This window comes from Barbus barbus, assembly GCF_936440315.1.
Source record: "Barbus barbus genome assembly, chromosome: 27".
In the NCBI taxonomy this organism is placed as follows: Eukaryota; Metazoa; Chordata; class Actinopteri; order Cypriniformes; family Cyprinidae; genus Barbus; species Barbus barbus.
Genome location: NC_136755.1, coordinates 16,512,824 through 16,529,961, shown reverse-complemented (window position 1 = coordinate 16,529,961; position 17,138 = coordinate 16,512,824). Strand labels below are relative to the sequence as shown.

Here is a 17,138-nt window from a genome sequence, read left to right as displayed (position 1 = left end):
AAATATGCTGTTGTTCTAAATTGAAATACATTTTCAATAAAAATAAAAGCACACCATTTATAGGTTGTTTTCCTATGAAAAGTGTAAACACTAAGGCTCTGGGCCGTCATCAAATAATTTCTCTGTTTGTCATCACGAAAAACACAAAATTACATTGACTCAACCAAAGACATAAGTCTAGAGGCAGACTATCCATTTGCCTGACCACTTATTGGGGAAACCTGTGTGAAAACAATCATTAACAGTCAGTTCTGTTTGGCAACACAAATGGCAGGCTTCCCTTTGAATTACAACAAAATGATCAGAATATTCATTAGCTCAGGTGCTGCTGTCACAGCTATAACTGTTTTTTTCCCACAGCAAAACAGCTATTCTGTACCGTCTTGAATCTGGTCTATGAACTTCCTTTAACTCACCACCAGAGGTCACTCGCTCACCATATGGACTCTTGCACCACACTAACTGTTGCACACCACCTCAGACTACAATTCCCATCATCCATTGCACTGATGACACACACAGCTGATTGCACTGATCACACACCCTACATAAACCATGGACTTCCTCTTCCTCTCTGCCGAGTATTGTATTGCGTTTATCACTCCCCTAGTGTTAGCTGCCTTACCGAGCCATTCTGTGTTTTTCTGTTTAGTTCCAGTATTGTTCTGCATTTATAACTCTCCTAGTTCTAGCTGCGATAAGGAACCCTCTTTGTTGTCTTAGTCTTGCCTTGCCTTTTGTGTTTTCTAGTATTTCGATTCTTGCCCGTGTTTCCTGGATTAACCCTTTGTTTGTTGGATATTTGTTGTATTGTTGGAATACTCTTGTGTCTTGCCCGTGCCATACCTGTTCGCTGTTGTTTGATAATCCTGCCTGTTATTGACTGTTTATTAATAAAAGCTTGCACATGGATCCGCACATCTCACGTCTCGTTCGCCCCGTTACATGTACAAAGTTCACACCTATCTCAAAGTGTCCTTTGTGGCCTAGTCATGATGTGAGGCTTTTATTACTTCAGAGTCAAGACTGAGATAAGAGATTACGTTTGACTCTCAGTTTCTCTTTGACTAACTACTATTTGAGGTTTTTGACATTTACAACTGGCTCCTGAACACCATAAAAGATGTTAAAAATCCCTCAAAAATTACACCCTAAAAATTATTTGAAACTGATAGTAAGGGGATCATACAAGAGTCATTTTATAATCAAATAAAATTCTATTGAATGAATGAATATTTTTGAGTTATCTTGTTTGATCCCATAAGGAATGGTTCCAATTCATGAAAGATGTTCCTTTATCATTCCTTTTAGATACAATGAGAATTTAGGCTTGAACTCCACAAGTGATTCAAACGAGATTGCAAAATCTTTTTTTTTTTTTTTTGAAGAGTTGACAAAGTGCAGATGATTTACAGGAATATCTGTATTATTTCAGTGGAAAAAAGCATCACGACATATTCTGAATCATTTAATTTTAGCCCATCTTTCAGCAGGTCTGTCTGCGGAGTCTTTCAATAATTGTCTGATTAGTTAAACTTAAGCTCTTTCTCTCGACTGCACTTCTACGGTTTTCACTTTGATATTAACTGTATGATTATTTCTAGACACTTTCAGCAGGCCTGGACCTGCTTTCATCCCCCTTGTTTCCTTCAGTTTCTTCAGTTTACAGTGGCTCTGCACTCTTGAGCTGTACCTGAACTCATTTTTCATCTTTGATGATGATTACTCAACATTCAAGCAAACCTAAGGCATCTTGTGTTGCACAACAAGAAAACAGTTGTTTTCATTTTTCTGCATTGCTTCAACAAGGCTGATGATCAGAGTATTATGGTGACTGTAATTAACACATGCTGAGACATGCTGCCATTTCTAATGTCAACTGTAACGTGGGAACTCTTGCTTGTTCTTGTTAGTTCTACCAAGTTAACATCCTCTATTTCTCATTCTCATTTAAAGTGATAGTTAAGAATTCTGTCCTTGTTTACTCAACCATTGACTTTTGTGGAACACACAAGGATAATTTGTGAATGAATCTTAAAACAGCCTACCCTGGTTTGCTGGTCTTAGTCTCTCAATCTGGTCAGGTTTGTAAACTGGTTAGTTTTAAAGTGATTTTTTTGGCAGTTTGCAGCAGATCAGCAGCCAGCTGCACATCTAAACCAACTAAATACCAGCTCGGCTCAGGTTGGGAAACCATCTTAAACCAGCTAGGACCAACTAAGTAGCTTAGGCTGGTTTAAACAGGTTGTTTTCAAATGAACTAGAGAAAACCATCAGAAATCTAATTGTGAACATTCTCTCATTATAGCTGGTCCAAATAAAAATCACAAAACTTTAATGTTCTGTAGGTGGACATAAATCCCTTAAAGTCAACTGAAATCCAGATGAAATCTGAAACGCAGATCTTTCTCAGAGGGCCAAATGTCTCCTGAGGAGACAAAAGCAGAATCTTATTGACCACAAAAACAAATCCTTCACTTTTCAGCCAAAGCAAGCAAAGAGCAGGGCCCCCCGAACAAATCCCACATCTCCCTCAATGCTGCAGCTTTTACATTCCATGCAGTCATATTAGTAGGTTTGGAGAGTTGGGGTCTCAGGTGGTCAGACGGACCCACAGGGACTGTCCCATCTCCTGCTGTCCATCAGCGTGTGATCAATGTCTGTCACCCCAGACCAAACATCCCCCACCCCAACCCAGCACACCACCCTGCCCTCAGCCATATAAATTGTTCAGACAGTCGTACTGTACCTGATGACTAATTCATGTGCTCAGAAGTGCAAACACTAGATAAATGAGACAATATCAGAGAAAGTATGCTGGCCTAGAGGACTTCACTGAAGAAATATTCCGGGTTTAATGCAAGATAAGCTCAACTGACTGCATTTGTGCAGCAGTGTTCACAAAAAAATAACATTAACTCCTTTGTTTTCTTTACAAACAAAAATAAAAAAATCGTAAGGTGCTTACAATTGTAGAAAATAGGGCCAATCTTTGAAGTATTTAAAAGCAGAAATGCAAAGTTTTTACATTTATAAAAGAATCTTACATTCTTTGATTAGAAAAGGTTAGTGCATGATTTTTGCACACTAAAATCCAAACAAACAGTTGACGGAAGCCATTTACTTCCATTGTATTAAAAAAAATACTTTGAAAGCTAATAGCTACCATCAGCTGTTTGGTTACCAACATTCTTCAAAATATCTTCTTTTGTGCTCTACAGAAGAAAGGAACTAATATTGCATTAAGGTGAATGAATTGCTTGTTTTGTTGTAGCTTCCAGTTAAGTCATGCTTTTTGTTCATATGGTTTTTCTATATTTTCTAAAACTGCTTTTGGACTCTCAGTGACATGTTTTAGTACCGAGAATACCAAGAGGAATCAAAATAACAAAAACAGAGCACTTTTACAAGGCCAAGAAGAAAACCTGTGGGGGCAGATAGAACAGTCCTCAATTCTTAAACGTTAACCCCTCTCGTTATTGGGGTTAAGGAATCATTCTATATATTAGAACAGCAGTTTATAGACACTGAAAAAAGAGGAGATAAATGTAACATCACAAGCACAGTTCTGTAAAGCTATGATCTCTCTTGCCTCATATCAGCACAATCTTTTGGCTGTTCTGTTGTGTTTGTGTCTGTACACAGCAGGGATGACAGGAAGTGATGCGAAGACCCGTGTTCTGGACTCGGGTGGGCGGCTCATTCAGTTTTTGTTTCAGAGCCAGAGCCATCACAGAGAGGGAATTGTTAGTTAGGCCTAGTTATATCTGGGACTACATTCTCATGTGGAATAAACAGCGTCAATGTTCCCTGTTTACAGTCACCGTGAAGATGGAATGAAAAGTTCCAGAGAGAAACTTCCTATTTAGTAGGAACAAATCACAAAATCACTCCAACTAAATGAACCTCAGCCAAGTCAAGAAAGTATTTTTTGTTTGTTTGTATAAATCCCATTCCTGATTAAAAGTCAGAGTAAAGACATTGATCAATTTACAAACCGTTTTTATTTCAGTTTTTTTTCCCCCCCAAGTAAATTTATTTTCAACTATTTTTATATTCAAGTAAATTTATTTCAGGTAAATTATGTTCTTTTGAACTTTCTATTCATCAAAGAATCCTAAAAAGATTTAACACAGAAAATAGAACAATATAAAAAACTAAATAGAATTGTAAAGTGGTTCTATGATATAAATGAGAGATGATATACTGCATAAAATACTTAGAAGAACTCTACACATTTTGAACAGAAACTTAATTTTCTAACTTGTACGGCTATGTAATTTCCCTGAACTGATTACGGTCAAGACAAAAGACTGAAGAATGACTGCGTGTTTTATTTCTGATAGATGAAAATGGGCTTGAAATAACTGTAATTATTTAAATACCTACAATAAAAAAGAATGAGTACTGTTATGAAGTACAAATAAGTAGAAACATGTAAAAGAGTCTCAAATACTACATCTCAGGAAAAAAAAAGGAGCGTCTGGTCAGTCTATTCTTGACCTACTGCATGACAGCTGCACTCCAGCAGGAAGTCAGAATTTCCGCTGACATGAAACTCGTTAAATCATCAGGCATCAAATCCAAGTTAAATAACATTTCTTCCCTTAAGTGGTAAGGGTATACAGTATAAGCAGTACACTCAGAAACGATGACAGTCCACTTTACAACGACCATAACCCTTCACTACTGACCTCTGACCCTTTACTTCAGTAATATTGCAATTTAGACATGTTCTTGCTGCTTTATTACTGCATCTACTGCATATTATATACATTTACACACCATATAATGTATATTTGGGAATGCAGCCTCCACAAATCAATACTGAAATAGTATGTTGAAATTAACTTAAATGAAGTCAGTATGACCAATGTTCAGTACTCTCCTTCCACAGCAGCAGACACACCAGGACAAGTTTTCACATGACCTTCCCAGCCCAAACCGTCAGAACTTCTGAGGTGTTATCACCATGCTCAATGAAAAATAAAGCCACATGGGGAAAACTGTAGAGAGGAGAGAGCCAAGACAAAGACACAATGTCAGAGTTGCGAGGTAGGAGGCAACAATTTACTTTGATATAATCCTGGATTATGATATAATTCCTGAGAACTTCACCACACAAGAGAAGCTTCGAATAATCCTGGAAAAAATGAAAGCAGATGTTAAATTATAAAGCCAGTCCTAAATATAGGACACTGCTATGGCAACGTTAAAACAAATTTAAATGTAAAGTAAAAATGTATCTTTTTTTTTTTTTACATGCAGTATTACTAATGTGTTAAGTATGACACAAACACAAGTTGATGCTCTATTATGGGGAATGGACAGTGATGCCTTCATAAGGGGTGTCAGGGTCATGGTATTTCTGGGAGGGACTATCATCACAGCATACCTGGACCTGAGACAGCTTGACTTAGCAGGACATGTCCTAAGGATATAATAGCATTGTGAAGAAATTTTCCAATTTTGTCAATTTTAAATTACTTACAAATTAATGAACAATCCATTGTACATTTGTCTCATTTGTTCATTACAAAGCCATGGTCAGATATGCAGCCTATAATATAGAAATATCCATATACACTAATACACAGTATCAAAACATCCTTAAAATATTCTAAATCTATTTCCAGTGAAACAGAATAAACTGTTTCCAATGGGATAAGTAAAATATGCATAAGTAAAAGATGTAATTTCTAAAGACAAATTTATTTTCTTATCAAGTAATTCTCTCTCATTTTAAGACTGCTTAAATGCTTTTACTGGTAAACCAAAAAAAAAGTCAAATAAAAACAAACAAACTAAAAACTACTCTAAGACAATTACACAATGCATTTCAAGCAAATGAGGCTAATTACTTAGCTAACTTGGACTGTCTGGACAGCTTTAGACAACTTGAGCAATTAACATTGTGCATATGAGTCATCTGATGAACTGACAAGTGATATTATTAAAAAGCAGAAAAGAAACTGTGAACATTACAAGTGACATTTAGGCAAGACCTTTTTGGTTACTGAGGAAAAACTCACTTTTTTTTTTTTTTCGGGCCACGAGTGTGTAAAACCATCAGGGTAGAGCTGCATACCTGTTTAGAGATAAGGCAAGGCTGAGAGTCCATATCGAGCTTCCTCCACTAAATACAGTAAATCTTCATTAGAAACCTATAGATGAGTTTCAGAGCAGTTGACTGACAGAGGATCAATTCTAGAGGAAAGTTATAGTGATCTATGGATACATTACAGTAGATATATATGTATATTTTACCTTCATGAGTTTGAAATTCCTTTCAAGTATTTGATTTGAATAGAGGTAGATTCGAAACAAAGAACTGAATTTCATTTAAGGGAAATATACACCATGAAGAAAGGCTCCTGATTTAATCAACTGTCTGCCTTATGAAAAATGTAATGCTCAAACTGTGTGATGAATGCACATTTTGATTTTGTCATCTTCAAGGAGGACCTACTGAGGGAGCACAAATGGGCATTGTATACAAGCTCTATTGCACTATACAAACAGTCCTGTTAATTGGAGTGAAAGGAAATCAATAGAGAGACTCTTTAAAGTCTCCTGAGCAGATGCTCAGGCCCCCAAACCCCCAGACAACAATCAGAACTGTCATTACACACTGAGCTCCACCTGAACCCCCCCAAATACAAGCACTCGGCCTAAAATGTGATTCTTTAATGATTTCAGATCATATCAGGACACAATAAGATCTGCAACACAGACATGCAGGCCTATGATTATAGGTGGCCAATACCATTATCAATACATCAATAAAATAAAGGGCTATTTTGATTTGGTCTTATGGACAGATCACATTTAATTAAAAATGCAAATCTAGTGTTCAATACTTAGAATGAATGACAGAGAACATATTCAATCCTGAATTCTGTGTTACGTCAATGTTTCTAACCTAATGACAACAGCTTGTGATGGTTCACCTTGAATTCCACCTCAGAAATGAGAAAACCTTCATGCGTTTCCATGACAAACTCAACAAGCTGCCTTGAAGCTGTGAGAGAGAGGATGATTGGCTGTTTGCTTAATAACACATCATTCCCTTCATTCCCAGCCTCATGCTTGGAAGAATTTGAGTGAGTTTTGAGGGCGACACTTTCACGCCAGACGTATGTTGACACCAGGAAAAGAGGTGGAAATGAGAATGCTGACAGTGAAGGGACTCTGTGCTACAACTGCCACCTGTGAGCTCACTAATATCTCATAACCTTCTCAAGGCCAGAGGATAAGAGCCGAATGAAGACCTCACTCCTGTCACTATTATCTCAGCTGAAGTTCAGCTTCAGCTGTTCTGTCTACTGAGAAATCGTGAATTAATTTCATAGGTCCTCTAATGTCTCGTGCATCTCATATCGCTGATTTACACACATTGCTACATTTTATTAAATTACTGTAAATTATATAAATTTAGTGAGTGGAGGAGTCTGGTGAGAACTTTTTACAGAATCCTTTATAGAACTGAGGCACTACATCAATATGTCAAGAAAAATATGACAAAATTTGAAAGCTAAGACTTAAGACCAGAAGTGTTTTATACCAGAAGTAACCTGCTCTGTCTTGTCTGTCGGCGCGTTGTCAGTTTCTTCTTTGTTCTGCAATGTATTTTTCACTGCGTGAGAACGGCATGGCTTGTCAGACATAGCAACAGTAAATTAGAGGGGTTTTTTTATGCCAAAAATCATTAGGATGTTAAGTAAAGATCATGTTCCATGAAGATATTTTGTAAATTTCCTACCGTAAATATATAAAAACTTAATATTTTATTAGTAATATGCATTGCTAAAATCTTAATTTGGACAACTTTAAAGGCAATTTTCTCAATATTTAGATTTTTTTGTACCCTCAGATTCCAGATTTTTAAATAGTCGTATCTCAGCCAAATATTGTCCTATTTTAACAAACCATACATCAATGGAAAGCTTATTTATTCAGCTTTCAGATGATGTATACATCTCAATTTCGAAAAATTTACCCTTATGACTGGTTTTGTGGTCCAAGGTCACATATGTCCTATTTGAACATTTAAAAACAATAGTTCACCCACAAATTTAACTTCTATAATCATTTACTCACCCTCCAAACCTGTATGAGTTGTTCCAAACCTGTATGAATTTCTCTCAGCAGTTAAACACAAAAGAAGATATTGAAGAATGTTGGTAACTAAACAGTTGACGGTAGCCATTGACTAACATAGTATGAAAAAACAAACAAAAAAAAACTATGGAAGTCAATGGCTAATTGGTATAGCAAATATAGCACACACTTTCCAAGAAAAATATTTCATAAAAATATTTTTGTTAAACATTAAATAAAAAAAAATAATAAAAAGAAAGAAAGAAAATGAAGATAATAAAGAAAATGAAGACAAAAAGTAAAAAATAAAGTAAACAAAAAGTACTTGGACACTTTCTGGTTGTCAGATATTAGTGAAATATCTATAATGTGATGAACTGATTTTACATTTTATGTTTTACACAACCACTACAAATCAGCAAAAATGATGGCAAAATACAGGATACGAAATCAAGGCATTTGCAGATGGATATGTCAGTAAAGAATCACTCACTCAGAAAATATAACCACTGACGCAGAAGACTTCACACAGTACTGCTCAACACTGCCCTCTATTGCTGGCAAAAGACTGAAAAATACTAAGAATCAGACTAAATTATTCAGCCATGAAGAGATAACCAGTAATCCATTACTACCAAAACAGTGAAAAACAGGGTGTACCAGGACGGGGTGAGCAGACTGACTTAGAGAGGAACAGGTTTTACCTTGTCCGAGTCCTGCAGCTGGTCTGATGACAGGGATCATCATTCCCAACTGAACTTTATTCCAAAGTCATGACATCCACTAACTGCAGCCTCTCCAGACACGCTTCCTGATGACTAATCGAGACAAGCTGTCACTAAACAATGCGTATGCAGGTGGAAATGACATGGAAATTACACTAATAGTAATGACTAATAGTTTTCAGTTTGTAGGCACTGAATGTTTATGTAGTGGCCTGAGGGAAACATTCTTGGAAAGACAGAAAACGAGCCACTCCAGATTTCCATGGGGATGCTTTTCTGGTACATTTTATGTGGATTTTAAATCTTTTCAACAAGAGCTCTTACCCAACCTTTGATTACACAATCTGAGAATGTATCTACAGTCCAACATGAAAATGACACACACGTTGTGACCTTCCCAGATGTGTAGTTCTGACCCGTTACACGCTCAAGGTCAGAGAACATAATCAGCTCTGATCCTCCCTTCGGACCCCAACACACCCTTTCATTGATGCATCTGCACTATGGCCCAGGAACAGAGACATCAGGGCAGGTGGGCGCATGTTGAGCACTGAAACACACCCCAGACAAAAAAGCACAGTGGAACACAGGAAATATGTTTGTAGGTTGATTCCCTGAAAAATAAAACCAAGTGGGCAGAGCATAATTATAGATGTGGATATTGCTTAATACAAGCAAGTCATGCATGCACACAAAGCAAGAACTGTATGGTCTGTGTCAGCAACGGTTTTAGATATATTAGCACACCTATTCAATTTGCGAAATGGATTGAAAAGTAATTTAATACACAATGGGATTTCAGAGCCCAAAACAAAACCTTTCATCAGTACTGGGGCACATATCTCCTGATAAAAATGTGTCCCCATATTTTGATACTCTTTTGTGATACAGTTATGGACAAATGGCTGTAACTTGTCTTTACCTCCAGTATGAATAGGTACGGCACTCTTTTTGTTTTCTGTCTTATAAACTATCCCTTACTATTTTGGGGTAGGAAACCGTGGCAAACTATTCAATGCGACAATGAACTGTCCGAATGAATCAAACTGATTTGCCAACAAATTCAGACTTTGTTGATCGAAAAGCAAACCCGTGAACCTGCTGCGCTAGTTCTGATTCTAAACGGTTGACATGATCCCCATTACACATGATATTATTGCTGAATATTATTTGGGAAAATGGTTATCAGATCGGAATACACTATTCTTATCGTAAAAAGTATCAGTAATATTTCACCAAATACAAAGAACACGTCTGCGCACAACAATAGTATCTTTTTCCGATTAACATCCTGTACAATCGCATGTCTGTTAGTTTGATTGGGCAAAATCACATTTGGTTTGATTTCGGTTTAAAGGGTTTACAGCTTATTTTGTGTCTGAAATTGAAGTAGTTTGTTTGTCCCCTCTTGGCAATGGCTATGTTGGCATTGTTCAGTAGCCTATTTCTAATAATAATAAATAACTAGTTATAAAAGGCGTTTTTTTTCTTCTGATCATTCTGTCAGGATGTAGTGATTCACAGTCGCATGATTGCTACATTTCATTTCAGGCATTTGCAAACAGGAAGGGCTGATTGCTGGATGAAGGCCCGGTCATTATCTATTCACCGGATGGGAATCATTGAGAGAATGCCATGAAATATCCAATACACATAACAGGTCAGGTAGCAGTGCTCAGATACAGCACTTTACAACTGCGTAAAGCAACACAAGTATGTTTTCTAAACAATAATCCGCATTAATGATCATCTTTGTCTCCAGAAGAATAGAATTAGTAAAAAAAAATTGGAACTTGTCAATTGCTGTAATGTGTGACAAGAATAAAAATGAAAATCATGTAATAATTTCAGATGATCCCTTATGCACCCAAGTCAACTAACACTGGTTGGAAGAGAATAACAGACATCAGCCCTTAATACAACCTTGAATCTGCTGGCAGGATACAGTGATGCTGTGGAAAATAAGCTATAATTGTAGTGACCGGATAAAGTCAAATCTTATAATGAAGTCAATTAGTCTGTAAATGAATGACCAGGGCTCAGGAGACCATGTGTGCTGGCTGGAAGAGTGTGAGAACTCTGATTGTGGCAGCATTACATTTGTTGCTCTTTAACTTTGAGTGATCTGACAACATTGTTAATCAGCCACATACAGTAATATATATATATATATATATATATATATATATATATATATATATAATTTTAGTATGGCTAAAAAAAAGAAAAAAGACAATGGAATAGGTTTTAAAATATACAATAAAATAAAATATTAATATATATATAATACAATTTTAAAAGGACAGAAATGCTAAAAATGACAAAAGCAAAATGAGTTTTGAACAAATGTTAACACACGCCGAGATAAACTGTTCCATCCTTTATTAAACATAGCTTGCAAGTGATAAATATTACAAAGTTATTTCCTCCAAAATTAGCTTATTTTTTTTTCAGTCAATGCATAATTGTTGTTAATCAACCGGCAGTAATCAAACAGCATTTTTTCATCTCCATTTTAGACAGTTAAATATCAAGGATGTGCAAAAGGTCTGGATTAATGTTCTAAATGAAAATAAAAACTTGACAAAAAGCACTTCTTTTCCTTGACTAAAATCAATAATTAAGCCAATCTCCAGTACTTCGTTTTCTTTTTTTACTGTACACATTTTTAATTATTCATAGTTTTCTTTTACAAACGGATTTCAACATATTGCCATTTGCTTTAAAATTCAAACTGGGTAAATTGCAACTAAGTCCATTTAAAAATATTCGAAAGTTCAGATGAAATTTAGAAAATCACAAAGAAATGATGATCCAAAACCCTCTCTCCCACTTCAATAACAACAAAAAAGACTTGTACTCGCAACAAATGAAAATCAGGGAGAGGAAAAAAACTGCAGAAAAAAAATTGGAGCGAGAATTAAACCCCAGCGTTAGAACTCCAGAAAAGCTGATTGTCCAGTCAGAAAATTATGGACAGTGATTCCATGACATGAAACTTGTAAGAGTATATCTAGTAATGTCACAAACCTTAGAATCAAAACTTGCATGTGTGCAAATTGCCCAAGGCAATAAGCATTGGAACAGTCAAAAACAAACAGAAAAAAAGTTATCTTCATCGTATACAATGTATACAATCTTCAATGAAAAAAATTATAATAAGAGCATTGTGATTTTTTTTTTTTATCCCTAGAAAGAAAAAGGGATATACTGAGGAAAGTTTGTACTTTAAGCAACATAAAACAAAATGTACACAATCTCCCCTGTAGGGTTTTCTGCACCCAGTAATTTAGCTAAAAGTAACGTTATTGAGCAAAATCGTGCTTTGATTTACATTTATGATGAACGCTTTGGATTTGGACGAGTGAAGGGGTAATACTGTCAAATGTTTCATCCAGTCCATGTTCTGTAAGATCAACACTTTGTGGGACATTAGAGAAAGAAACGTATTCACCGAACATCTACGTAACTTCAATGTTTGAAATAAAAAGCAAAAATCAAATAAAAGAGAGGTAACAAAAAAGGTTACATAAGAGACTGTCCCATCAAGTCTCAGTCCAAAGACTACAGAATGGATCAAACGCTCCACCAGAACAATGAACTTTTTTTTCTTCTGCAAATACTACATACTACAAAAACGTACAGCCGGGGAGAAAATGCATCTAAAGAGCTCATTCAAAAACAAGAGAAGTATAATCCCATACATTTTGCACATTTGTTACACAATAATACACAGTGATCACAAAACGAAATGACAAGCTTCACAATATTCATGGCTTTTTGTTTGCTTTTCTACACAATATACAACCATTTTAATTTCATTTCATTATTTTTAATTCAAGGGAGAAAAAAAGCATATGTACAATAAGTCATTATTACTTCTGACCTAGCAAATATCGTGTCATCATCTGTTCATACATTTTTTTTGTTTGTTTGATTAAATTTGATTTTTTTCTACTTTTTTCTTTTTTTTAAGAAACAGCTGAAATTAAACAACCAAACAAAAATGGAACTTAATTGAGGAGTCAAAAGGAAGTTAAACTTCAAAATCCAACTTTCTCGTAAATATATGAACACAGGTATATGGATGCATCTAATATAGTCTACAAGAGAGAGCAGGAGAGAGAAATGAGTTACTATAAACACCCTACGTTCATTTAAAAAAAAAAAAACATGACAGATCATAAAATTGGAGCAAAGATAAACTCAACCCCTTAATATCAAAGATTGAACAGAATGACTAAAAGGGACTGATTTATCAGGGGGGGGGGGGAAATAAATGTAAACATCCTATTATCTAATATTGCACCTGAAAATTTAATCCAAGGTAGCTTCAAAATTTTTTGTTCAAAAGTTGCATTGTTCCACCACAAATCAGTGGCATTATACAGGACACTTAAAAAAAACAAAAATCAAACTGCAAGGATCAGTGACTATACACATGACAGAAAAACACGTGTATGGATTTATTTCCATTAATTCACCAAACACATAACAGCTTTCGAGTTTCTCAGCTATTAAACATGACCTGCATGACGGACCTCAAAGTCGGATTTCCAAAAGAACCAAACGTGTCATGGTAAATGCTTAGGTTGGGGGGAAAAATGTTAAGTGCTCAACTTCTTGTCAACAAGTAGATGTTAAACCCTTTGAAAGCCATTTGTGATCCACGTTATCGAAACATGGAGCACTACCTCACTAACACAGAACTAAATCTGACCAATCAGAATGCAAAATCATCCTGCACAAAATCCCTAATACTGCATATTGACTAAACACTGCTTATATTGTTACCATCATTCAAACGCCTCCAGGTTATATCTAATGAAACAAACATGTATCATAATTTGGGTTTGAAAAAAGATGAAATGCACCGTACAACGCACAAAAAGTCTTTCTCCCAGCTCTCTCAGAGACATCCGATAGCATCCATACCTTAAGATCCTGTGAGCTGAAACATTCTTGTCCTCTTTTGCTTAACCATTTATTTTTTTCAATTATTAAGAAGAAAAGTGCTCCTCAATAACGAGGCATCTCATGTGCATTGCTTTAACACGATGATTGATCCTTGTCAATGCCTTCTGTTAAAACTCCCGTTAATAATCTACGCATAAACCGTTTTTCCAATAACTCCACCTATTTGCCATTTCAATGATTATCGTCTCCAGTGGCAAGTACCTTTAAGATACGTGATACACCATTTCAGATGGAGACGCCGCCCGATTAAAATAAAAAGAACAAAACCGTAAAGACAGGGAGGGGGTGGGGGTTAAAAGTAAATTAGCAAAAAACACCCAAGCAGAAACACAAATGAAAAAGGAGACAAAGTTCATGATGATGGGACTCTCTGGCTTCATTCTTTGCTGTGCAGTGCAACGCAACTAACGAAGTTACATGACATCACTGCATCCTGTGAAAGTGAAGGCATTGAATGACACGGGAGAGATCCTGCTCGTGGGCGCATGCACTCCAATTTTACAGTTCTCCCTGTACATTCGACAGCAGGAGACTCATCTGTGCTGGTGCAGGTCCCATTTTCCCTGTGGCCTTCTCAAGGTAGAACCAGCGATGACTAGATCAGCAGCACTCTGCATAAGGATCAATCTGATCAATGTGCATGAGTCTGTCTCTCTCTTTCTGAACCAGAAGGTTCTTGAAGGACTTTGTAGTTTCCAAACATGTAACGCTACAAAGATTCTGCTCTCTCTCAGGTAAGAACACTTTAACCATTCCAACTTCGAAACTGAACATGAGAGAGAATGAGTCTAATTTTACAGGGGCGACTCAGGGAGGAAGCCTTGAAATGAACCAAAAAACGAGCTTTTATATTTTTAATTGACCCTGCAATCTGGCATCCTCCCTCTGAAAAGAAAAACATAAGGGTAAGAACATAAAAAGATGCAAAAAACCACTAAACCTACTAATAAGTGTAATATAAGTAACTGTAACAGAAGCAACAATAATACTAATAATAATAACTGTGATAATAATAGAAGTAGCAATAACAACAGCAATAATAAGTTGAGATAACAATAAAGAGCTTTGCTATAGTAGGAAACCGAAGTTTGAGATGCACTGACAGTCTGATGTTTATAGTCTGACTGATTGAGCTGTTCTTATGGGTTAGTTGGGTAGGCACACGGACAGGCACTGCATGCGATGGGGTGATGGTGTGCGTGTGTATGTGTTTGGGGGTGGCTGGGGGATGTTCTGATGTAGAACAGAGGGGTGGTGGGGCGTCCAAAAGGGGGATCTGCAGTCCCGTCTGGGCTCATTTCTGCCCGGTGATGGACTGGGATATGGAGCGTGGGGGAATCATGTCGAGCAGATACTCGCGCTGACGGTCCGCTAGGCTGGATGCCTTGTGGCCCCCGATGGCTCCTGGATTTAGATAGGCAATATTCAGACCTGCGATGAAGGACAAAGACAGAGAGGGGCCGGGAAAAATTTTTATGGTTTAAGTTTTAAAAAAAGGTGTTTCATCTGGAAGAACAACAAAAACATGTTCTAACCTCTAACTGAATCCCAACAATCATGCCAGAACATAAAAATAAAATACAACAAAATAAGTGAGAAAACAATTACGATTCAAATAAACTGCTACATTTGCAAAATTGATTGTTTAATATTAAATATATTCAATGGCCCCCAAACATACTTGGACAATTTTGGATACTAAAGTCAAAATTAAAATAATCATACAAGTAGAAAAATACTACACATTACCATGTGCTTACATCAAACAATAAGCACAATGTACTTATTGTGTTCATATTGTATTGCAAAACACTTCTGCTGCTATCGAGGGATATGGGTAAGGTTAGGGACAGGTTTGGTGGTATGGGTAGGTTTATGGGTGGGTTAAGGTGTAAAGGGATGGGTTAACAGTGTAATTACATGCAAGTATACTAAAATATAAATGCAAAACTTTTATGTACACAAAAGGTGCATTGTACCAAATTATTCATTTAAAAGAACATAGTAGTACACTTAATATAAAGTGGGACCACATTTTTAAATCTAATTAATTACATAATGTGGCTACTAATTCATTGCATATCAAATTTGGCTGAGAAATCATCCCCAAAAGATCATTTGAAGTCATTATGATGTTAAATGAGAAAAGCATCAAATAGACATTATTAAAAATTTATTTATTTTTGGGTGAACTATCCCTTGAATTGCATTAACAATTTTAATGTGCCCCCCCCCATAACTAATTCACTAAATTAACACGTTAAATCGACAACCCTAATTAAAATAAATAATACAAATCACAGATAAGTACATTTCAAAACAAGGGCAATCTTCAAAGAAAGGATGTTAGACTAACTTCAATTACATTTATTTTATTAACTCATCCTTTTTCATAACATCCTAAAATTCTATTAAGCATTAGCTCCAGCCACTGTTCAAAAGACTGTTGACTTTCACTGCTTTATAATAATTCTCTATTGTAAAATCTTTGTCAGGGTGGCACAGCCTGGTTTTTTGAAGAATTTAGTATTTCATCTTCAACACTATTGCGTAACTCTTTCTCTGGTCATTTTATTCTAGTCAGTCTTCTTGGGGTCCAATAGCATGTCAAGAATTGCATAATCAACGAGTTGAGACTGGACCTCAGGGGTGGATGAATGTCAGTTCAACAAAATGTGATTCCATAATTAATCCATAACCCATACAACATTTCCTCTGCCCGCTTTTTCAAAATCATGTAGTTAAGGTATGCTGCGCACTCCTAATTAAACTGCATCATCTTACCAGGGATGTTGTAGATTTGCCTGCGGCTGTCATGCTGAGCCCGACTGCTGCTGCTGGTACTGCTGCCACAGCGCTTGCTTGTCATATCCAGCAGCCCACTGGCCACTGAGAGCTGGGAGGCCTGGGCGAAGTTAGAGAGGACACCTCGTGCTGAGCTGGAGAGACCCCGCTGTAGAGCGGCCTGTGGCTGGGGAGTCTGAAAGAGAAAATGAGACTGAATCAGCGTTAAATTTCATGACACCTCTTTGTACCATTAAACTGATAGAGTCATCTGTCATTAAAATCTGTGATTAGCTGAAGGGCCTGAATAAAATAGCCATTTCAAAATCCATAAAAATGATCTCATGAGATCCAATTATTTGTACACAATAAGAGTGTGCACCTGTCGGAGGGCATGGTGTCGGATCATGGTCTCCCCTTTGCTCACGCTGGGCACAGTCTGGGCAGAGCTGGGGGAAAGAGCAGCCTGCTGCTGCAACCTCTGCTCTATTTCCTGAATGGACAGAGACAGAAACAGGAAGTTAACAGTTACAGATACAAGCTAGCAATGTC

The 17,138-nt window shown here is 36.6% G+C and overlaps 1 protein-coding gene across 2 annotated transcripts in view; it reads right to left on the bottom strand.

The window, feature by feature from the left end:
* Positions 1-11,192: 11,192 nt before the first annotated feature.
* LOC306846782 (transcriptional repressor p66-beta-like) overlaps positions 11,193-17,138 on the bottom strand; it is a 43,395-nt gene continuing 37,449 nt past the window's right edge. For both annotated transcript variants that reach the window (XM_079380389.1, XM_079380390.1), the window contains 3 exons: positions 16,969-17,079; positions 16,587-16,782; positions 11,193-15,233 (listed from right to left, as the gene is read on the bottom strand). In XM_079380389.1, the coding sequence (XP_079236515.1) occupies positions 15,097-15,233; positions 16,587-16,782; positions 16,969-17,079 (444 nt within the window). In that variant the 3' untranslated portion in view covers positions 11,193-15,096. The remainder of the gene's footprint in view (positions 15,234-16,586; positions 16,783-16,968; positions 17,080-17,138) is intronic.